Source organism: Sinocyclocheilus grahami, unplaced genomic scaffold (assembly GCF_001515645.1).
Source record: "Sinocyclocheilus grahami isolate Dianchi unplaced genomic scaffold, SAMN03320097.WGS_v1.1 scaffold1551.1, whole genome shotgun sequence".
Lineage (NCBI taxonomy): Eukaryota > Metazoa > Chordata > Actinopteri > Cypriniformes > Cyprinidae > Sinocyclocheilus > Sinocyclocheilus grahami.
In genome coordinates this window covers 117,801-141,679 of record NW_015506730.1, presented here as the reverse complement: position 1 = coordinate 141,679, position 23,879 = coordinate 117,801, and the positions used below count along the sequence as shown (strand labels likewise).

The 23,879-nt window shown below is 38.6% G+C and overlaps 2 protein-coding genes across 2 annotated transcripts; both read left to right on the top strand.

Moving 5' to 3' along the window:
* The first annotated feature begins 5,237 nt into the window (after positions 1–5,237).
* LOC107571133 (protein NLRC3-like) lies at positions 5,238–17,503 on the top strand. The gene is made up of 5 exons (XM_016257417.1): positions 5,238–6,420; positions 6,622–6,795; positions 13,928–14,101; positions 16,649–16,695; positions 16,783–17,503. Exons 1-5 carry the CDS (start codon positions 5,264–5,266, stop codon positions 17,313–17,315), a joined length of 2,085 nt encoding a protein of 694 aa, XP_016112903.1. The 5' UTR covers positions 5,238–5,263; the 3' UTR covers positions 17,316–17,503.
* A 1,681-nt stretch (positions 17,504–19,184) lies between these two features.
* On the top strand, positions 19,185–23,657 carry LOC107571134 (protein NLRC3-like). The gene is made up of 3 exons (XM_016257418.1): positions 19,185–20,472; positions 20,785–20,963; positions 23,630–23,657. The coding sequence occupies exons 1-2, from the start codon at positions 19,232–19,234 to the stop codon at positions 20,933–20,935; spliced, it is 1,392 nt and encodes a 463-aa protein (XP_016112904.1). The 5' UTR covers positions 19,185–19,231; the 3' UTR covers positions 20,936–20,963; positions 23,630–23,657.
* Positions 23,658–23,879: the final 222 nt, after the last annotated feature.

Below are 23,879 nucleotides of genomic sequence, written 5' to 3'. Positions count from 1 at the left end.
GCCATAACAATAAACACAGCAGCAAAATGAAAGAATTTTACAACACAACCCAGTAACATGAAACTACTTGCACAGACGTTTTGGGCACTGATAAAACATCTACTGTAATGCAATTAAATATTTGTCTCTCAGATGTGGCTTGCATATAATATTTGATGAGAATTCATAGCTACTACCTTCATTGAAGCAAGCTTTTTGCTTCCAGATGATAGTTATGTAGTTCTGTAACTGTAAAGTAATTGTGTATAATAGAGAATTGGTAAAGAATTTGGTCAAGTGTAAGTTTTAGTTTACAGATTTTTTTTTAATAATGTGTGAAAATTTGATGTATCTTCTATGTATTGTGTTTCCCTAAACAGATCACTGATTCTGGAAAGAAAGGCGGGAGGCACTGTCTCTACAATGAGTCTTCACGAGGAGAGAGATGATCAGACTCAGACAGCAGCGTCTGCAGTGTCCAGCTGTGTGTCTTTGAAGAGTACTGACTCCATGAGTGAACCTCCTACAATGAGTGATGAATCAATGACCTCTGACCCAAAGTAAGATGCTACATAACAAACACAGTTACACAGAGATTTTAATTGAATGGCACTTTTATTCATATATTAGAAATCCATTATTTGGCTTAATGAATTGTTAGTATAAACAATGCCTGTTCCAATGGTTCTGTCATAAAAGATGAACAGAAAGACACAATATTTATTTAAAATGAGTTTAAGATAAGGATAACTGTTTTCTCTTTGCACTGCAATTGAAAACGATAGAAGGGATAATAGACCTTGCTATGTTGTCATTTCTGGACAATGTATTGTTTTTCAGTGCTCTTTTTTTTTTTTACCTTTCTCTCGTTCAGTTCATAGCGAGGCTTGCCCAGTCAGGTTGATTTAAATTGCTTTTGTGCTGCTGCGCATTGGAGACCAGTGATGGGGAAAGTTACTTTTAAAAGTAATGCAATACCATAATGCGTTACTCTATATAAAAGTAACTAATTGTGTAACTTATTTACTTTTTATGGAAAGTAATGCATTACATTACTTTTACGTCAGTTACTTTTTTGTCACCTGTGCTGGGCTTGTTTATTTGTTTTTAATATAAAAAAACAGCGATAGATGGACGGACGCTGAAGCGCAGGCACTTGTAGCAAATGTAGCACGGCCAGTTGTCGTTGGAGATTCTTAGTCCTCCTTTCCGTTCTTTCAGTCGCTTTACGTATACGTCAACATTCCACCGACCGGCTTACATCACTTCTTAGTACACACTGTCGGTGCGAATGCAACCCTTTAAATGGTACTGGGAAATAGTCTGTGCAAAATCGTCCCAGTAAGTCAAAAATCCAGTATCTCAAAATATTAGAATATTTACATTTGAGTTTCATTAAATGACCATCCCTACAGTATACATTCTTTGAAAGCACAATAATGGGGAAGACAGCTGACTTGGCAATGGTCCAGAAGACAATCATTGACACCCTGCACAAAGAGGGTAAGTCACAGAAGGTCATTACTGAAAGGGGTGGTTGTTGACAGAGTGCTGTATCAAAGCATATTAAATGCAAAGTTGACTGGAAGGAAGAAATTGGGTTGGAAAAGGTGCACAAGCAACAGGGATGACCGCAAGCTTGAGAATACTGTCAAGCAAAGGCAATTCAAACACTTGGGAGAGCTTCACAAGCAGTGGACTGAAGCTGGAGTCAGTGCATCAAGAGTCACCACGCTCAGACGTCTTCAGGAAAACTTCTGAAACAGAAACAACGTCAGAAGCATCTTACCTGGGCTAAGGAGAAAAAGAACTGGTCTGTTGCTCAGTGCTCCAAAGTCCTCTTTTCAGATAAAAGTAAATGTTGCATTTCATTTGGAAATCAAGGTCTGGAGTCTGGAGGAAGACTGGAGATGCACAGAATCCAAGCTGCTTGAAGTCCAGTGTGAAGTTTCCGAAGTCAGTGATGATTTGGGGTGCCGTGACGTCTGCTGGTGCTGCTCCATTGTGTTTGATCAAGTCCAAAGTCAATGCAGCCGTCTACCAGGAGATTTTGGAGCACTTTATGCTTCCATCTGCTGAAAAGCTTTATGGAGATGCTGATTCCCTTTTCCAGCAGGACTTAGCACCTGCCCACAGTGCCAAAACCACTTCCAAGTGGTTTGCCGACCATGATATTACTGTGCTTGATTGGCCAGCCAACATGCCTGACCTGAAGCCCTTGTAGCAAATGTAGCACGGCCAGTTGTCGTTGGAGATTCTTAGTCCTCCTTTCCGTTCTTTCAGTCGCTTTACGTATACGTCAACATTCCACCGACCGGCTTACATCACTTCTTAGTACACACTGTCGGTGCGAATGCAACCCTTTAAATGGTACTGGGAAATAGTCTGTGCAAAATCGTCCCAGTAAGTCAAAAATCCAGTATCTCAAAATATTAGAATATTTACATTTGAGTTTCATTAAATGACCATCCCTACAGTATACATTCTTTGAAAGCACAATAATGGGGAAGACAGCTGACTTGGCAATGGTCCAGAAGACAATCATTGACACCCTGCACAAAGAGGGTAAGTCACAGAAGGTCATTACTGAAAGGGGTGGTTGTTGACAGAGTGCTGTATCAAAGCATATTAAATGCAAAGTTGACTGGAAGGAAGAAATTGGGTTGGAAAAGGTGCACAAGCAACAGGGATGACCGCAAGCTTGAGAATACTGTCAAGCAAAGGCGATTCAAACACTTGGGAGAGCTTCACAAGCAGTGGACTGAAGCTGGAGTCAGTGCATCAAGAGTCACCACGCTCAGACGTCTTCAGGAAAACTTCTGAAACAGAAACGCCGTCAGAAGCATCTTACCTGGGCTAAGGAGAAAAAGAACTGGTCTGTTGCTCAGTGCTCCAAAGTCCTCTTTTCAGATAAAAGTAAATGTTGCATTTCATTTGGAAATCAAGGTCTGGAGTCTGGAGGAAGACTGGAGATGCACAGAATCCAAGCTGCTTGAAGTCCAGTGTGAAGTTTCCGAAGTCAGTGATGATTTGGGGTGCCGTGACATCTGCTGGTGTTGCTCCATTGTGTTTGATCAAGTCCAAAGTCAATGCAGTTGTCTACCAGCAGATTTTGGAGCACTTTATGCTTCCATCTGCTGACAAGCTTTATGGAGATGCTGATTCCCTTTTCCAACAGGACTTAGCACCTGCCCACACTGCCAAAACCACTTCCAAGTGGTTTGCTGATCATGATATTACTGTGCTTGATTGGCCAGCCAACATGCCTGACCTGAAGCCCATATGGAATCTATGGGATATTTTGAAGATGAGAAACAGTGGATCCGAGCTGAAGGGTCAATAGTTCTCAGCATAGTGTGCAGAAATGAACATACTTTAAAAGAACTTGAACTTTTCTGTTTTGCAAATCCCTTTTTTGATTGATCTTAGTAAATATTCTAATATTTTGAGGTACTGGATTTTTGACTTTCATGAGCTGTAAGCTCTAATCATCAAAATAAAAAAATAAAAACTTTTGAAATGTTTTACTGTACATGTAATGAATCTAGAACATATGAAAGTTTCACTTTTTGAAATGTTACCAAAAAAAAAAAACTTTTTACAATATTAAAATTTTTTGAAATGCACCTGAACATTACACTATTTACACATTTATTAGCACGTAACCCAACCCCTGCCCCTAAACCTATCATTTGTCAATAAAACACAAGATATAACAGGCAGATAATTCAAACACTTGGGAGAGCTTCACAAGCAGTGGACTGAAGCTGGAGTCAGTGCATCAAGAGTCACCACGCTCAGACGTCTTCAGGAAAACTTCTGAAACAGAAACAACGTCAGAAGCATCTTACCTGGGCTAAGGAGAAAAAGAACTGGTCTGTTGCTCAGTGCTCCAAAGTCCTCTTTTCAGATAAAAGTAAATGTTGCATTTCATTTGGAAATCAAGGTCTGGAGTCTGGAGGAAGACTGGAGATGCACAGAATCCAAGCTGCTTGAAGTCCAGTGTGAAGTTTCCGAAGTCAGTGATGATTTGGGGTGCCGTGACATCTGCTGGTGTTGCTCCATTGTGTTTGATCAAGTCCAAAGTCAATGCAGTTGTCTACCAGCAGATTTTGGAGCACTTTATGCTTCCATCTGCTGACAAGCTTTATGGAGATGCTGATTCCCTTTTCCAACAGGACTTAGCACCTGCCCACACTGCCAAAACCACTTCCAAGTGGTTTGCTGATCATGATATTACTGTGCTTGATTGGCCAGCCAACATGCCTGACCTGAAGCCCATATGGAATCTATGGGATATTTTGAAGATGAGAAACAGTGGATCCGAGCTGAAGGGTCAATAGTTCTCAGCATAGTGTGCAGAAATGAACATACTTTAAAAGAACTTGAACTTTTCTGTTTTGCAAATCCCTTTTTTGATTGATCTTAGTAAATATTCTAATATTTTGAGATACTGGATTTTTGACTTTCATGAGCTGTAAGCTCTAATCATCAAAATAAAAAAATAAAAACTTTTGAAATGTTTTACTGTACATGTAATGAATCTAGAACATATGAAAGTTTCACTTTTTGAAATGTTACCAAAAAAAAAAAAACTTTTTACAATATTAAAATTTTTTGAAATGCACCTGAACATTACACTATTTACACATTTATTAGCACGTAACCCAACCCCTGCCCCTAAACCTATCATTTGTCAATAAAACACAAGATATAACAGGCAGATACAGCTACAGTCACAATTTATTCAAAACATATAAATATTCCAAGTCTTCTGAGGCAAAGAGATTGATTTGTGAGAGGAATAGCCATGAGATCCGCCGTCTCTGTCCGCCGTAAAACTCATCCTGTGTGCAGCAGTCTGTGCGCAAATTCAAAAAATGCTGCCAAAAGAAGCCTTACTTCAGCCTTGGTTGTGAAATGCTATTGGCTCTTGTGTGTCTCGTGACCAATTGTGTCATGCTATTGGTGTATCTTTTTGAATGAGATGTGAGCGCATTAACGGAGTGGGATCATTTTCAGTGATTTAAATCTTATTTTTTACCCTTTTCTTCGCATAAAGATATCGTATGGCTTCAGAAGACTTGGAATGCAACACTACTTGTTTGTAATGCTTTTATATTGATTTTTATAGTAGGTTGTTGCAATAAATACCTGTGTCTGTACTTTTATTTGCCTGCTTCGTGTTTTATATTGTTCAGAAGTGGGTAAGTTTAGGGTAGGGGTGGGGTTAGGTGCTCCAATGAAAGTATATGTGACTGAGACTTCATCAGTGGCTGTGTTGATGTCAAACCTCATGAAAGGAGAGCTGCTTCCCTCTGCTCTCATCTGGATCACCTCCAGACCAGCAGCAGCCAATCAGATTCCCTCCAAATACATCCACCGTCTGACAGAAATTCAGGGGTTCACTGAGCCTCAGAAGGAGGAATATTTCCGGAAGAGAATCAGTGAGCAGCATCAAGCCAGCAGAATCATCTCACACATCAGAAGAGCAAGAAGCCTCCACATCATGTGCCACATCCCCGTCTTCTGCTGGATCTCATCCACTGTGCTTCAGAAGCTCCTGGAAGAAGATCTGAGTGCAGAAATGCCTCAAACTCTGACTGAAATGTACATCCACTTCCTGCTGATTCAGATCAACATGAGGAACCAGAAGTCTGAAGAGAGAGATCCAGAGAAACTCCTGCAGTCCAACAGAGAAGGGATTGTGAAACTTGCTGAAGTGGCTTTCAAACAGCTGATGAAGGGAAATGTGATGTTCTATGAGGAGGACCTGATTGAGAGCGGCATAGACGTCACTGATGCCTCAGTGTATTCTGGGATTTGCACTGAGATCTTTAAGCAGGAATCTGTGATTCATCAGAGGAAAGTCTACAGCTTCATTCATCTGAGCATTCAGGAGTTTCTTGCTGCTTTCTATGTTTTTTACTTTCATGTGAATAAAACTATGGAGGAATTTAAGAATTTAGCTTCAGTACAATATTTGCTTAAAGGTGTAGTAGATGAATCACTTCAGAGCAGAGATGGCCATCTGGATCTGTTCCTGCGGTTCCTGCTGGGCGTCTCACTGGAGTCCAATCAGAGACTCTTACAGGATCTACTGACACACACAGAGAACAGCTCAGAGAGCATCAGGAGAACCACACAGTACATTAAAGAGAAGATCAGAGATGGACATGGACTCTCCACTGAAAGATCCATCAATCTGTTCCTCTGTCTGCTGGAAGTGAAAGATCAGACTCTGTTCAGAGAGATTCAAGAGTTTGTGAAATCAGACAAACACTCAGAGAAGAAACTCTCTCCTGCTCACTGCTCATCAATCGCCTACATGCTTCAGATGTCAGAGGAGCCGCTGGATGAGATGGACCCAAAGAAATACAACACATCAGATAAGGGGAGAAGAAGACTGATACCAGCTGTGCTCAACTGCAGAAAAGCTCTGTGAGTGTTTAATCATGTCTTACAGTGCAGAATCACTTCTGGAATTAAAGTTCCTGTTGTCGTGCTAACTAATCTTAAGTATATTTAGCTTATTTTAGGAATTTAATAACACTTTATACTAGACTGAAATGAACTAAATTGAAATGCTAGTTGTAGTATGAGGTTATGAATTTGATTCTCATGTGTTTTACTGTCTTTCAGTCTTACTGGCTGTAATCTGACTGGTCAGTCATTTGAAGTTGTGTTAGCAGCTCTACAAGCCCCAAACTCTTTCCTGAGAGAGCTGGATCTGAGTAACAATGACCTGCAGGATTCAGGAGTGAAGCTGCTCTCTGATGCACTGAAGAATCCAAACTGTCAGCTGCAGATACTGAGGTATTAAGAACATATAAGAGATAATTTACAGTCATAATATTGACGTGTGTCTGAACAGGATCTTTAGCATGCTAAATATCTGCACCTGTCTGTGAATCCCGTAGATGATCTGTCTCCCAGCTAACAATTTTAAAGGTCCCATATTGTACACCTTTCTGGAGTTTTATTTTAGGTTTTGATGCCCTTAAGAATATATATTTGTGGTATAAGTACCAAAAACCATCTCAATATATTTTTACAGCTCCTCTCTCAGGAGCTCTGCTGAGAACAGGTCGATTTTGGTCTGTCTAATTAATATTCATGAGCCTCTCTTCTGATTGGCCTGTTGTTTTCTGAGTGATGCACGGCCAGGCCAACCACAGGTAACTAGGGTCAGCGACGTCACAGCGCTAGCTGGAGGCAGCAAAACGAAGGGATGTGATCACCTCATAGTAACAATCCTGTCAGATCGTCCATCCTTTGAGTGAGAGTGTAACCTTACAGGTCGGCCGATCTGGTTTCATGGTTAAAGTTAACCTTTTCGACATGTTTCCGTGTTGTCCTTGCTCAGCAAAAGCATGGACATGATGTTGTCTGGGGGTTTGGCAAAAGGAGAGTGGGACGGTGGGCGGTGCTCGGGGTGGTGACTGAAGGCGGTGACTGTGTAGTTCTGACGTCATCTTTTTACAGCAGTCACAACGGTTCATGAGAAATAGCTAGAACTTTAAGCAGGCTTTTTTTTAAACTTATATGGTAGTTAAATAGTCCCTAGACCTCAGTAATCGTGAAAAAAGCAAGGAAATTTCAGTTTTGACAATATGGGTGTCACAGTACAGAAGGTGACCAGGGACGGAGAGGTAAAGTAAACAGAGCGCTTTATTGAACAGGTGCTGGGAGAGAGAGAGAGAGATGGAGAGCAAACGGGTTAGAGCAACAGTCTATGGAATGGAAGGGATCGGGCTCACGTGATGACGGGTTCCTTTGTGTATCGGGCTGAAGAGGGTGGCACAGAGACAGGAAGGTATCAGGATGGAGTCCGGGTTCAGTGAGTCAGGTAAGGAGTAGCGTAGTGAACTCAAGACCAGACGAAGTGTGACTGCAGTGACTGTGCATTTAAGCTGGTGCTGATGAGTACTCCGGTGATTGTGAACGGGTGTGTGAGATGATTGGGCCTGACGAGGCTGGACTCTCCCTGACAATGGGACCTTTAAGTTCTAAGAAAGTTTTTAGAACATATTTTTGGTTATGGGAACGTTCTATATGTCCAGTTTTCTGAATGTCAGTGGAACGTTTTTTAAGGTTAGTGTGATGTTCCTGAAACGTTCTTTCATCTTAATTTTCATGAATTACTCCGCAATCTAGGAACATTGATTTGTAAGTTTCCAAGAACATAAAATTGCCAAGTTTCCTTAACTTTAATAGAACATCATTTAAAGATTAGTATGATGTTCTGAAATGTTCTTTCAACTGAAGTTTTATGAACATCTCAGCATCTACACATAAAAATCCTCAGTGCTAAATGAACACTACTGTATGTCTGCATGTCTATATAAAAATAGAGATCATCTAAAACACAGCAATTACAACTGACTTCCAGTCACAGCCTTAGATGAAAACAACTGAAATAAAACATTAAATCTCTGAAGATCTCAGCAGAGGAGGATTAAACAACTCCACAAACAGCATCACCAGCTTTACTTATTACTAACCGCTGTGACTTTATTTATGTCATGCAAAAGTTCCTATTGAGAATTAACAGAGGTTTATGTTCATAGTTTTATTTCATTTGAAGGTTGCCATTTTGGTGAATAGTGTTTGCTTGAGTTGGGCTCTCGTTCCTTGCCTTTCTAACGTTAGTTATTCTCTGACTGCTGCAATTCTGTGTTTACAAAGCACATTGTTATAGCAAAGAAAACCAGGAGAATCAGGAGATGTTGGCTGTTTAATGCTGACAAAAATCATCATGGCTTGGTTCACTGATTGTTACATTTGACATTGCTGACTATAATAGCTCTTTATTTCTTCAGATTGAGTTTTTGACAACGTGAACAATTTTGTAAATATGTTGTGCCCAAAATGTTTTCTATTACGGCACACATAGACATGAAGAGTCAGCATATGAATCTCAACATTGGTGACAGTCAGCAAAATATTCAGATAAACAGATCTTTGAACATCAGAAAACAAGCTACTAAAAAGTCACAACAAAAATAGCAAAAAATGAAAGCAATTAGTAAGAATAAAAGAAAATACTAAGACAATTCAGGTGCATAATTTATTCATGTTGCAATGCATTCTGGAAGCCATGAATGAGTTTTGATTGGTGCACCCAGAATGCATTGCAGCACGAGGATTTTTGTTTATTGTCACCATTGTTGAGATTCATATGCTGCTTCTTGATGAATATTTGCATCTCAATCATACAGTTGTTCAAAATTGTTTTTACAATCAATCAAACTGCCAGATTAAAACATAACTTTCATCAACAATATTAAACTACTTTTGCGTCACATATATTCTCAGATTTAAACTCTGGATGTGATTAACAAATCATGCCACTACATGACAACTAAGTCATTATTAACAACTAGCCAACACCACCTGAACACATTTTCTTTTGGCTCTTTTGCTGTAACAAATGTGTCTTTTTTTCAAACATAGACTTGCAGCAACCAAAGCAAAACTAATGTTAGAAAGTCAAGGGTTAAGAGCTCAACTAAACACTGATCGCCTTAATGGTGACTTGGAAACAAATGGAAACAAATTCAGCATCTAAACCTCTGTTCTCAATAAAAACCTTTTTAGACATATGACAGAAATAAAGTCAAACTGGTTAGTAATAAGTGAAGCTGGTAATGTAATGTGTTTTATTTCAGCTGATTTAATCTAGGACTGAGACTGGAAGTCAGTTGTAGTTGTGTTTCTGTTCGTCTCTTCAGTGATTCTGCTTGTTAACATTAGGTGTGATCACTAATGGTCAGTCATCACTTAATTATCGAATTCAATCCAACACTGCTTTAGTGTTATTTGAACACTGTAGTGTGGACACATACGATTATGTAAATGTTAGGATGAATCATTTTTAAAGTAATGTTAACTGATCATTCGTATGATGTTGATAGAATTGCTATGTTCTCATATTTTAGGGAAAAATGTTCTTAGAACAACATTCTTGAAGTGTCCTTTAAACATTAGAAGGACAACAAACTTCAGATGATTAAGGTTAATAATCAAACAACCAAGTAGTAACATTAAAAAAAAACAAAAAAAACTTTAGATGGACATCTACTAAAATGTTCCAGAAAACAGTTCTAGAAACAATGTATAAGTACGTTGTTGTGTCAACCTCTTGAGAATGTCCCCTGTTAGCTGAGAAAGATGTTCAATGTTGTTCTAAGAATGTTTTCTCCCATTATTATGAGAACATTTAAAAACCTTCTACAAACAATGTGTGTAAATAACATGTTTGTCTAACCAGTTAAGACCAGATAACTTTGAACAAACATTCTGTTAACATTACTGGAGGAATGTTTGTTTATAACCTTGAGATAACCTTGATAGAACGTTAGCCAAAGTTCTGAGAACGTTCCCTGTTAGCTGGGCTGTTGATGTGTATCTGCAGATGGTCTAACTCAGGGGTGCCCAAACTTGTTTTAAAGGGGGCCAGATTCGATGTTGTGGACACACTTGGGGGCCGGATGATATATAGGGCTCCAGACTAATATTTGAGACCAGTGGCACCTGCACGTGATTTACTTTATTTAATATTAATAATTTTACATGTTTTGTCTCTTGGAAAGTAGCTTGAGTAGTTGAGATGCAGATGTAAATTTATTTTCATTAACACAAACGGTTACATCTGTAAAAAAATTTAACAGCCTTGTTTTTAAAGGGTAAAATTTGAATATTCTAATGGGGTAGAACTATAATCTTATTAAAATTAACCTTTGGTCTTCCATAGTATCATACATTTAGATCATGATAACCACAGGTAAAACCACACATGGCAAAAAATAACAATAAGGTTTCTAATGTTATCTAGAATGGCTTTATGGCATTTAGTTATTTCTGATTTAGTGTTGTTGAGAATGTCAGCGCAGTTTCTTCTGGATTTCAACTAGTTTAAATCACCAAGATATTTGTGTTTTGTACACTTTTGATTAAGAATTCTCTCTGCCCCTACCAGAGATTTCAAATAAGTAAAAAAAAAAACAAAACAAAAAAAACTACCATGATTGTGTCAGGGGGAAATAGTGAGCAGATATTTGAAATATTTATTAATAAACTAGTGTTTTCTGAGTCAGTGTCACAAGTCGATCCTGACTCGCCATCTCCTCACTGGACGTGCCTTTAGAGAGAAATGCATCTTTATGGATTACATAATGAAAGAGTTTGTTTTGAATTAATTGAAGAGTTTTATTGAAGTAATGAAGTAATTGAAAGCTTTATATAGATATATCATGTTTGTGAAGTAAATAGGATATTCACTGAGTTTCGGTTCATCATTGTGAAGTGCTCCTGTTCAAGACTAAGACGGCAGAAAAAAAAAACTACCATGATTGTGTCAGGGGGAAATAGTGAGCAGATATTTGAAATATTTATTAATAAACTAGTGTTTTCTGAGTCAGTGTCACAAGTCGATCCTGACTCGCCATCTCCTCACTGGACGTGCCTTTAGAGAGAAATGCATCTTTATGGATTACATAATGAAAGAGTTTGTTTTGAATTAATTGAAGAGTTTTATTGAAGTAATGAAGTAATTGAAAGCTTTATATAGATATATCATGTTTGTGAAGTAAATAGGATATTCACTGAGTTTCGGTTCATCATTGTGAAGTGCTCCTGTTCAAGACTAAGACGGCAGAAAGCGCATCCTGTTTGCTTACTTTATTTTAAAGCACAATGTTTTGTTGTGAGCACACACAAATAAAAGACCATGTAATAATCAAATGTAAAATAACTGCACAGTCTTCACTGTATAAATTAAATATAGATTAATCATTTTTGATGTTACCAAAGTTTAGTCAGGTGCAGTGAGCACTTGTATTTTTTTGACAGCAGTTATTATTAGTTTGCTTTCACTTTAAGAACGAAGCACAGATTTAATATACTGATACACATGCCTTTTCTTTCTCAACTGTTTATGTTAAGACATACGCCTAACCCACTGTGTTTACTAGGATATTCGACAAAATGCACATTTTGATGTACATTTTTCTGTATTTATTCATCCATCCACTTCTCACACAGCACTCGACTGTTCCGCAAACAATCCTGAGCGTCTTTTATGCTCACCTTGTGCCTTCGGGCAGTCCTTATATCGTTATGTGAAAATGTGGACAGTGCCAAAATAAAGGTGCCTATTTATACTACAGATATCTATATTTTACGCGTGGCATCGATGTATCGTAACGTCAGACATCGTGTCGATGTATCGATCCATATCGATGAATCGTTACACCCCTACTTTCGCAACAGCATCAAATGATTTTTTAAGTCAGTTTAATAAGTTGAAACGACTTTCACAGTCAATTTGATTCAACTAAATTCTTGCTTATATTATCATTGTAGGATTAGGCTACTTTTTTCAATGAATTTGAATGAACATACGAATTAATAAAATTAATTGTATTTATTTTTTGTTACAAAATGTTCATTTATTTATGTTAACAATAAAATTTTGCAATCAAAAAATTCACATGAGTGTGCGTTATGCCATTTTTAACACATTAAGTTATGATTTGCAAGTCAAAGTAGACTTACATTTCATTAAGAGATATTTTAAACAAACACACCTTGGCTGTCTTTATACTTCACGCATTCCTCAAAGATAAAATGCTGCTGAGCAATGATAATGTCCATGCTTTGAATATTTCATCATCTGCAATATGCATAATGCAATACACATAAAAAAAACTTTTAATAATTATACACAGTATTACGTGAGCAAATAGTTATTGTCCATGTGGTAAAATCAGGCTACTTGCTTTGAATTAGGCTATATAGAAATGATAATGTACAAAGTAAACTTGACATAAAATAGTTTTGTTGGTATACCTTGGCATAAATGGTTGCATTTAGGTTGATTCAGTGATATTTGTTACTTGAATAAACCAGTTAATTTAGTCTTGTTGAAATTTTTGATTAACAAATGAGATTAGCCACAAACGAGAACACGGACATGTGATAAGTTGCAATCTGCAGTGAAATTTTCAAACACTGTAATGCACACAGAAAATTTTGGATTTGCAGCTTGATGAAATCACTGGCAATAAAACTTAGAAGAACATTGTAACATACCAGCAGATTTGCAAACAATAGAAGACAGGAATTTGGACGAGCGGCTTGCTTGACATCACTTTTCGTCCAGATATTTGTAAAGTCTTACGGAGGAGAAATAAATGGAATGTTCATTTTAACGGCGCAAAATTAGCACAGACGAACGGAACCGTTTCAGGGCAATTTGGCAAGGAGAGCGCCATGATTTAGCATATATTTTTATTGATTTTATTTTTTTTTACGGGGGATAAATAGTCGGTGTTCAATATTCTAATGGCAAAAGTCGAGCACAATTGGATTAGAACAATTTAGACTCACTGTAAAAAAAAAAAAACCTTTTACAAATTAATGCTGCCTTGAAATTTAAGCTTAGTCAAATTGAAATATGAAGTTAGTGAAACGTGAATATTTGAGTTGACTAAATTAACAATTGTAAGGCAGCTCGAACAATAAAAAAAAAACAATGGGGTGGAGAGTGAAGTTTTCATTGTATTTAAGAAGAGATCATGGTTACAGGGTTTCTTTTAACGGCACAAATCGAAGAAATTTGGATGACATGGGGTGGAGAGTGACGTCACTGCCTCGAATTCTGTTTGTTTTTTCTAAGAAGGGGAAATATATATGATGTTCATTTCAACGGCACAAATCAGCACTAATCGAGCACAAACTAATGACACCCGTTTTGTGTGATTATACGAACTGGGGTGGACATCACAGCCTCCTGAAAACATATTTTTGCTCCAACTTGCCCCAACACATCTACCTGAAACTTTATAGTAATCCTGAAAACTTTGATTAGCTGGTTTAGGTGTGTTTGATTCAGTTGGAGCTAAACTCTGCAGGACAGTGACCCTCAGTTGATGTGTGTCTGTAGGTTATCAGGCTGTATGGTGTCAGAGGAAGGCTGTGGTTATTTGTCTTCAGCTCTGAGTTCAAACCCCTCACATCTGAGAGAGCTGGATCTGAGCTACAATCACCCAGGACCATCAGGAGTCCAGCTGCTCAAACACAAACTGGAGGATCCCAACTATAAACTGCAGATACTCAAGTATGTAGTAATCTAATCCTGTTTACATGAAATAAGCTGCTCCGGAGCAGGTTTAAGTTTACGGACTGAGCTTCGAAGAACCAAACAAGCCAAGATCATGCCAAATCGTCAACAATCAAATCCAGCTAACTGAGTTAGCAACGTACGAAGAATGGGCCCCAACGGGCTCTTTCCTTTCAAGTCACAAGCAAGTCTTCAAGTCAAATCCCAAGTCCTCAAAGAGTTAAAGTTAATGAGATAATTAAGTGACTAATTAAATGATGATTGTGCATTAGTGATGAACAGCTGCTGTTATTGAGAATTACAGAGGATCAGATGTTGATGTTTTATTGGTTAAAATTATGTCACCATCATGAAGATCAGTGTTTGCTTTAGTTGGGCTCTTGACCCTTGACGCCTGTGTTATGTTGGGTTCAGACTACATGATATTTTTGGTGGTGACGATAGTCACTCTATAACATTACACAATTTTGATTCTTAAAGTCATGTCGTGGACAAGATATCAACACTACACAACATATCACACTACACGTTGCTTCCCAACCATTCATTAATCTTTAATCATGCGCGTCATGGAGAAGGGGGAACTTGTGACTGACTTCCGAAAGCTAGAGTGTAAACATTGCTAAAGTGCTTCTGCTATAGTACGCCGGCTTTTTTCTTCCTTTGTTCTTTCTTTGTTCTGTCGTGGTAGTCCCTCAATGACACATCATACAGGCAGGAGTACTGTTGCCTCAGCTCCACGAACCTTTCCTCCATCTCATAACTCCACCTAGCAGCACCATCATCTCTCCTTCGTTTCACTATGTTTGAAACCTGTGTATGAAAAAGCTTCTGTGCTGCTATTGGTCAACGTCACCAATGTGACAGAACTCGTCGTGGACGATGGAAAAAAAATTAAACATGCTAGTCTTTCTGTCGTGAAGCATCGCAGACACGGAATCGGTTGTCATCCACAATGACACACTACACGAGCTGAAACGATGGAATCTTGTGTCCCGACACCCATTGTCTTTTACGAATCCCCACAACACCCTACATCAAGAAAATCTTTTTTTTTCTTTTTTCATTTATACTGTTTAGGTTTTGCATAATCAACCCAGTGAAACTACAGCATGCAAGAACAGTGTTGCTCTAATAGTTACAGTGAATGAATTTTAAATCTATGTAACGCATTTAAAAAATAATGCTCGTGACACTCCGATACCATTTAGACACACACAGACATCAAGAACCAGCATATGAATCTCAACAATGGTGACAATCAACAAAATGTTTCATGCTGCAATGCATGCTGGGTAACACCATAGTAAAAACTCCCATCATGCACTGCAGCATGAATAATTATTGTCACCACTGTTGAGGATCATATGATAAGTGTTCATGTCTAAAAGCCTGAGCTGAGACAGTTTTTATTTTTATTTTTTTACTTTTTTTTCCTCTCTCAATATTTAAGCATTACAGTGGCATTTGTTTAATATTACTTTTTTTTTTTCTTTCAGTTCAGTAATAACTGAATGTCTGTCAATAAACCAAAGAGAGAGCACTTCATGATGTTCATTAATCATGAGTTGTAGGCAGAAAGTATAAGCTTGTCTGCTACTTCAAGGTTTGATTTAGTGATGGGAAGTTCGGAAGACTCGAAACAGGTGAACTACTTGACTAATTCCAGTACAGAACCTATAGGATGTTGCGCATGCGCGACTGAAAGAATCACTCCCCGAGATGACTCGTTCTTCCTGAGTCACATTAAAGATTTGTTCAAAATTAACGAATCGTTCAAGAACGACCCAACACTAGTTTGATTCAGCAATGCACAAATGTTTGCTGTGAAGCAATATTGCATTTGCTTAGAAGCAAATTATTGTAAATTATCAAAAGAGTCAAGAGACAAACTAAAGCGAACCTTGACCACAATTATGATGGCATCGTGTGTTTTCTTCTTTTCTTGACCAATAAAAAATCAACGTCTAAATCTCTGTTAATTCTCAATAAGATATTATGCAGACATAAAATAAAGTCAATCCAGTTAGTAATGTGAAGCTGGTGATGCTGTTTGTGGACTTGTTTAATCAGATCTTGAGAGATTTAATGTCTTTATTTCAGTTGATTTCATCTAAGGCTGTGGCTGAAGTCAGATCTTGTGTTTCTCTTTTCTTCAGTGATGTTGATTGTTAACAGCAGGTGTTCATCACTAATGCTCAATCAGCACTTAATTAATCACAGAATTATCTCATTAACTTTAACTCTTTGAGGACTTGGGATATGACTTGAAGACTTGCTTGTGACTTGAAAGGAATGGCTTGGTCCCATCTCTGATCTCCTGGCTGAAAAACTGTGCTAATTAGCAAATCCAGGTGATTGGAACAAAATACTGGGGAGGACTTTTACTTTCTGAACCTGGATTTTACACCTCTGCTTAAAATGGCCATAACACAAAAAATGTGTTATTAATTAACATCCTCTTTGAGAGTGCATATACATTCCATAAGCCCTTTTCAAGCAATCAGTTTACCATTTGTTTTGTGTGTATTTGTCCCTTTCTAGTTTGGACCATGGAAACCATTTTAGACTTACACCAGGACTGAGAAAATGTAGGTCTCTCATTTTCTCCCACACACATTAAAGGTGTTGTAATCTATTGCAAAACATTTATCATGTTTTTTTTTGTGTTTGTTCAGATGCCTGTGATCTCACACTGGATCCAAACACAGCAAACACTAAACTCATCCTGTCTGAAGGAAACAAAAAGGCAACGCGTGTTAAAGACAAGCAGTCATATCCGGATCATCCAGAGAGATTTGATTCCCATGAGCAGGTTCTGTGTGGAGAGAGTATGACTGGACGCTGTTACTGGGAGGCTGAATGGAGTGGAATGGAGGTTGTTATATCAGTGACGTATAAGGGAATCAACAGGAAAGGAGAGAGTGACTGTTGGTTTGGATACAATGACAAATCCTGGAGTCTCTTCTACTCTAAAAACAGAACCAATGTCTGTCACAATAATGAAAGCGATACCATATCAGCCCCTTCGTCATCCTCTAATAGAGTAGGAGTGTATCTGGACTGGCCGGCCGGCACTCTGTCCTTCTACAGCGTCTCTGACACACACACACTAACACATTTACACACATACAACACCACATTCACTGAACCCCTCTATGCTGGATTTGGGGTTTATGGCTCATCTGTGTCTCTGTGTCTTTATAACTGAATTTAACACGGCAAATTCTGAGCAGCTGTGTGTTGCTAAAGAGTGCTGCATTTTGCTCAAACCCTGATCAAACTGTGCATTTCCTTCTGCACTGGCACTAAACTCTGGAGGACAGTAAACTTTGGTGACCAGGGGCCCGTTCTTCGTACGTCACTAACTCAGTTAGCTGGATTTGATTGTTGATGATTTGGCATGATCTTGGATTTTTTGGTTCTTCGAAGCTCATTCCGAAGTTGCTGTCATATCAACAGGTCCGTAAGCTTAAACAGGATTAGATTGCATCTTTTTAAGTAGAACTGATATTGAAAATCTATCCCAGCCACTGCTACTCTATTACAAGAGTATCCTACTAATCCAGGGACAATAATTTAAAATAATAATCATTTAAAAATCAATTTGAAAATAATATTATAATGTTGTGTAATCTATAATACTATAGACATAGCCAGTTTTACTCATTGAAAGATTTATTTGTGATAAAATAATAACTTTATAATTGTATTAGAGTCTTTCACACATGCTGTACAGTTCATCTGAGTCGTGCATTAATTTGAGTGCTGACTGACAGATATTATGGGAGTGGCTTGATGGAGTGCAGGACATTACATGAATTGCTAATTACAACATTAAACTAAAAATGTAAAGCCTGTACAAATACTAGAAATCATGAATATAAATAATTGGGAATCATGTAAAAAATATAAAATAAATAAAATAAAATGATCACATTTCATTTATCTATTATAACATTTATGTAGTTTTGTTTCCTTATAAAGGTCCAGAAATTTGTCAAACTTTTCATCAGGTGTCTTTTTTAATGAAATTATGTCATTAGGTTGCTGTCTTGCCACCAGCCAATCACTGCATTGCTGATCGTGGTTTTGAGTATCGATACATCTGCCTTCACGGGGAACACGAGAACACGCAGTAATCTTAGACAACTTAATCCAGCTATTTTAATCAGATATGCAAATTCGTTTGAAGAACCAAATTAGCTAGAGATCAGTTATCACGATTACTAGATCTGGAATCTTTCAAATAATTTCAGATGTATTAAATGAGGTACAAAGAACGGGCCCCAGAACTGAGAAACTGGTTATGTATGAAACCTGGGTCCTGGAGAAGAAAACGAGCAGCAGCATCATGGTGTTGATTCTATGGGAATGCCTTCAGCGTGCAACGGTGTCTGAAGCACATCTGAAAACACACCAATCTTATTGGTGATGGCAGTCATATGACAGCACTGGGGTGCGCTGGTACGTCACCTCAACCAGCTCCTCATATGGTGGGCTAAAGTAGGAGGTGGGCTCACTCAAAACTTCTGCTTCAACTCCTGTCACATCTAGCTCCTTGAAACTAGATGGCAATAGAATGAAAATATAACATCAGCTGCACAAGGAATTGTGGGATATTAGGACACAGACACTACAGTACAGAGCATGCAATAAAGTGAAAGTAGACATTTTTGTTCATATTATCCGACTTAAGAACGCAATTAAATGGTGACTTGATGCAAATGAAATACCATAGCCTTTCTTACAACCAGTGTGGGAAAATGTATCACAAACAGAGTGCTATTTTTTTTTTGATTTGCAGCTTACTCAGATGAAAGTTAAACTAAGGGAAAATAAACAACTTTGCCAAAATGTGGCTTTATAATTTATATTTATAGGTTATAGATTTATTATAAATTTATAATTTCTGTACTGCGCAAATGTGTAAGTGCTCACATAACAAATAATGTAACATGCCTGAATTCCTTCCGGTAGCTTGTTGAGATCACACAACTACTCTTAATGCTTGTATGTATACTTTATTTCCCCAAGTAGCTCTCTTCAGCTTCATTGTTCAGCTTCGCTCAGTAAGGAATCAATTTTAATCATGCAATCAAATTTATAAGTGTAGAACTTTTTAGAATGGATGAAAGCAGAACCACACTGATGTTTTCAGACGCTCAGAAAGTTTGTGATGTGACTGAGACTTCATCAGTGGCTGTGTTGATGTCAAAGTTCATGAAAGGAGAGCTGCTTCCCTCTGCTCTCATCTGGATCACCTCCAGACCAGCAGCAGCCAATCAGATCCCCTCCAAATACATCAACCGTCTGACAGAAATTCAGGGATTCAATGAGCCTCAGAAGGAGGAATATTTCAGGAAGAGAATCAGTGAGCAGCATCAAGCCAGCAGAATCATCTCACACATCAGAAGAGCAAGAAGCCTCCACATCATGTGCCACATCCCCGTCTTCTGCTGGATCTCATCCACTGTGCTTCAGAAGCTCCTGGAAGAAGATCTGAGTGCAGAAATCCCTCAAACTCTGACTGAAATGTACATCCACTTCCTGCTGATTCAGATCAACATGAGGAACCAGAAGTCTGAAGAGAGAGATCCAGAGAAACTCCTGCAGTCCAACAGAGAAGTGATTGTGAAACTTGCTGAAGTGGCTTTCAAACAGCTGATGAAGGGCAATGTGATGTTCTATGAGGAGGACCTGATTGAGAGCGGCATAGACCTCACTGACGCCTCAGTGTATTCTGGGATTTGCACTGAGATCTTTAAGGAGGAGTTTGTGCTTCATCAGAGGAAAGTCTACAGCTTCATTCATCTGAGCGTTCAGGAGTTTCTCACTGCTTTCCATGTGTTTTACTTTCATGTGAATAAAACTATGGAGGGACTGAGGAAGTTTGCTTCAGTAAAACATTTGCTTAAAGGTGCAGTAGATCAAGCCCTTGAGAGTGAGAATGGTCATCTGGATCTGTTCCTGCGGTTCCTGCTGGTCGTCTCACTGGAGTCCAATCAGAGACTCTTACAGGATCTACTGACACACACAGAGAACAGCTCAGAGAGCATCAGGAGAACCACACAGTACATTAAAGAGAAGATCAGAGATGGACATGGACTCTCCACTGAAAGATCCATCAATCTGTTCCTCTGTCTGCTGGAAGTGAAAGATCAGACTCTGTCCAGAGAGATTCAGGAGTTTGTGAAATCAGACAAACACTCAGAGAAGAAACTCTCTGCTGCTCACTGCTCATCAATCACCTACATGCTTCAGATGTCAGAGGAGGTGCTGGATGAGCTGGACCTAAAGAAATACAACACATCAGATGAGGGCAGAAGAAGACTGATACCAGCTGTGCTCAACTGCAGAAAAGCCCTGTGAGTGTTACAATGAAAAAATGTATGCAAAGTAGCAATCCTCTCTGAAAGCTACATCTTCATTATCATCTACATTTGCACTATGTCTGTACTTTCTTCTGCACTGGAAGCTCCTTTTGCCAAGACACGTTCCTTGTGTGTGTGTAAACATACTTGGCAATAAAGTTATTTCTGACTTCTGAATTATTATTTATGAAGTTCACAATAATTTAACTTATATAAATTTAGAAGTTTGAATATAAAAGTCAGATAAGAGTAGAGTCAGATTTATATATATTTTTTCACTGAAAATTTTATTTTTCTCTGTTTCAGTCTTGCTGGCTGTAATCTCACTGCGCAGTGTTGTGAAGTTGTGTCATCAGCTCTACAATCCTCAAACTCTGTCCTGAGAGAGCTGGATCTGAGTAACAGTCACCTGCAGGATTCAGGAGTGAAGCTGCTCTCTGATGCACTGACTCTCTGAGTCAGAACTGTCAGCTGCAGATACTGAGGTTTGTGAACACAGTGGTGCATTCACACCCAAATGTGGGACTCTTTTTTTCACAGGGGCAAATTATTTTCCATTCTAGCTATTTCTCATGTGATTCATTAGAGGCTGTTCAAACATAATGTTTTTCAACATGTGATGCGGGCTATTTTATACATAGTAATAAAAAATGGTCATTACTCACCAAAGAAATAAAAAGCAATTTATTAAATAAAATTGTCTCGGGTTACGAGTATAACCTGGGTTCTTTTACATCATCAACTTCTTTGATTGAAAGAGACGTTGCATTTCCACAGACATGCCGAAAAGCTGGGATGATGAGACTGGCACATTGAGGAAAAAGTTCTTCTCTTTTGTAAGGATCCACCTGCCGGCCCAAAAAGCGGAGTCCAGCGGTCTGGATGAAGGTTTAATGTGCATTCAGTCTTTTACTTGCGCTTCTGACATCATTAAATTTAGGTGATATTTCTAATTAAAAACAGAATTCTCAGCGCCACTCACATCATTTTCCATTAAATTACATTATATTTGTCCCAAATTATTGTTAATGTACATAATGACTTAATCCTAGTTTAGAAGATTGTGTATTGTGCATTTTTTAGCAAAACGTTTGTCTTTCTGTGGCTCTAATAAATTCTGTGATTCATTGTGCTATAGATCGCAATTTCTCATCCCGTTTGCTGACGCGACGCGTTCAGTGTGTGATACGTGTTGCACCGGGGCACCACTGTGCTTCTCGTCCAATTGTGCGACCGCAACAAAACGGCACAGCTAGAGTGACTGATATTACCAAAATAAAACAAATCTGTTTTGTGTGAGTTCCTGACGTTTTGGATTCATGAGGAAATAATTTCACTCCTAACACTTTCTCCTTGATGTCTGCCAGGTTCAGCCACAGATGTCTCCCCGTGGACACCATCACAGCTATAAAATGAACCATGGCAGCGTCTGTTTGCTTGGTAGCCTGGAGAGATTTCAATAATCTTGATTTCAGTAACCGCCTCAGGGTGCAGTTCAAAACTTTAAGTAGTTTGGCCTGGTATGCCTGTAAATCTGCCATTGTGTGTAAGGCACCCCCGGCCTGAACTGTTGCCGCATATGCCCTGTTGTTCAAACGTAAAGTGGTTTGAAAGGGTCAGGGTCAGAAACTTCAAAGAATCACACAGAGAGAGATAGCCTGCGAGCATCTCTTCAATGGGAGGAATCCTTACCTATCCCCACTGGTGCAAACCCTCTAAATTTACATAATTAGAATAATTAGATGAATGCAGGTTGAAGGCAGTGGCGAGCGGTGACTTTTTTAACCGGGTATGCTGAGTGATAAGACCCCCCCCCCATCGGCTTTTAGGACATTCAAAAGGGATCACAGATGACAAATAGCTAAGAAACACTGTGACAGTTGTCGATTTAAAAGTATGCACATTTCCTACCTTATTTGTAAATGAAATTAATCACCAATCCTTCTTCTATCGTTTCAAGTTTAACCATTATTCGAATGCAAGAAAAAATATAGCTGGTTTTCCAAGTAACAACCTCCAAATAACGTTTACACGTAGTTACGTTATCAGAGGGTGGGGAGATGGGTGGATTCCCCCGCTCTGTCTCTCTGCATCTGCTAAATTATTTTTTTATTCCCAGTGAATAGGAGTTAAAACTCCCACCCGGGTGACACTACTCCAATAACAGACCATGCAAAAAATATTTAAAATATTGCAAAGTAACATTGCAACCTTGCAAACAATAATAAAATCAGAGAAGGACTTTAACTGTAAGCGACACGAGCATACGCAAAACAAAGGGAACAAGTTTGTTAATATAAAAATGTTATAAACTTTTTTTTTAAATGTACCGCTATAACGTTAACAATAACGTATATCTTCAACATATGTTGTCTATGACCAAAAATTTAAGAAGATATGTTTTCAGTGGAAAATTTGCTTTACTTGAGAAAACTAAAATATACAGTCACAGTGTTTTTTTTCTTTTGATTTAGTCGAGTTGGTTTTGCATCAAACATAATGTGATTTTCGGCAATCGAGGTCTGACAGCAACAGTGCATTTTTCCTCTTGGGCGAGCGCTTGGTGGACAGCTTACCTCGTGCATTAAATCAGCCGCAGACCAGCAAATCAGTGAGAACGTGCTACAATCCTGACGACTCATAGCAACAGAGCGGAGGCGAGAAAGCTGCAGAGAATCCGCTCGCCTGGATGCAACCACAACTGATGTAGATTTAAAGAAAATGACTGCCGTTTGGCAAATAAATCACTGTACGTACTTATTCCTAACTCTTTAAGCTTTAAGTTACATTTCAAATGACAAGGGATCAACTTATAATCATGTTTATATGAATTATCCTGTGAACGTATTCTCTCAAATGGCCTGGGTATGCGGAGCATTCGCAGCTTATATGGACGGAATGGCACTGGTTGAAGGTCTCCTCCATGATCTCTGCACCTCAGTGTGAAGATCGGGAAGAAACGGAAGGCTCACAGTAGCCAGATGGCTATGGCCTGACAGAAAACACTTCTCTCACGCCTCCAAGCTAGATCTAATCTTATTCATTCTTATTTTGCATGTGACTTCAACATTCTATGGAGAGATTGACATATAAAAGCTTCCGAAATGTTAACGTGTAATTCTAATGCAACATCATGTATATCTCTCTGTAGATTGTCTGGCTGTATGGTGACAGAGGAAGGATGTGGTTATTTGTCTTCAGCTCTGAGTTCAAACCCCTCACACCTGAGAGAGCTGGATCTGAGCTACAATCACCCAGGACACTCAGGAGTCCAGCTGCTCAAACACAAACTGCAGGATCCAAACTATAAACTGCAGATACTCAAGTATGTATATGATACATTTGTGTGTGCATGCTTTTAAATAGTTTTTTCTCAATACTCACCTACTAACATGAAAACG

Bases quoted from the DNA above. Each gene is read 5' to 3' on its own strand.
- LOC107571133 (XM_016257417.1), top strand. From the start codon at position 5,264: ATGTCAAACCTCATGAAAGGAGAGCTGCTTCCCTCTGCTCTCATCTGG. The intron at 6,421-6,621 runs GTGAGTGTTTAA...ACTGTCTTTCAG, and splicing joins CTCAACTGCAGAAAAGCTCT to TCTTACTGGCTGTAATCTGA. The intron at 14,102-16,648 runs GTATGTAGTAAT...GTCCCTTTCTAG, and splicing joins TATAAACTGCAGATACTCAA to TTTGGACCATGGAAACCATT.
- LOC107571134 (XM_016257418.1), top strand. From the start codon at position 19,232: ATGGATGAAAGCAGAACCACACTGATGTTTTCAGACGCTCAGAAAGTT. The intron at 20,473-20,784 runs GTGAGTGTTACA...TCTCTGTTTCAG, and splicing joins CTCAACTGCAGAAAAGCCCT to TCTTGCTGGCTGTAATCTCA.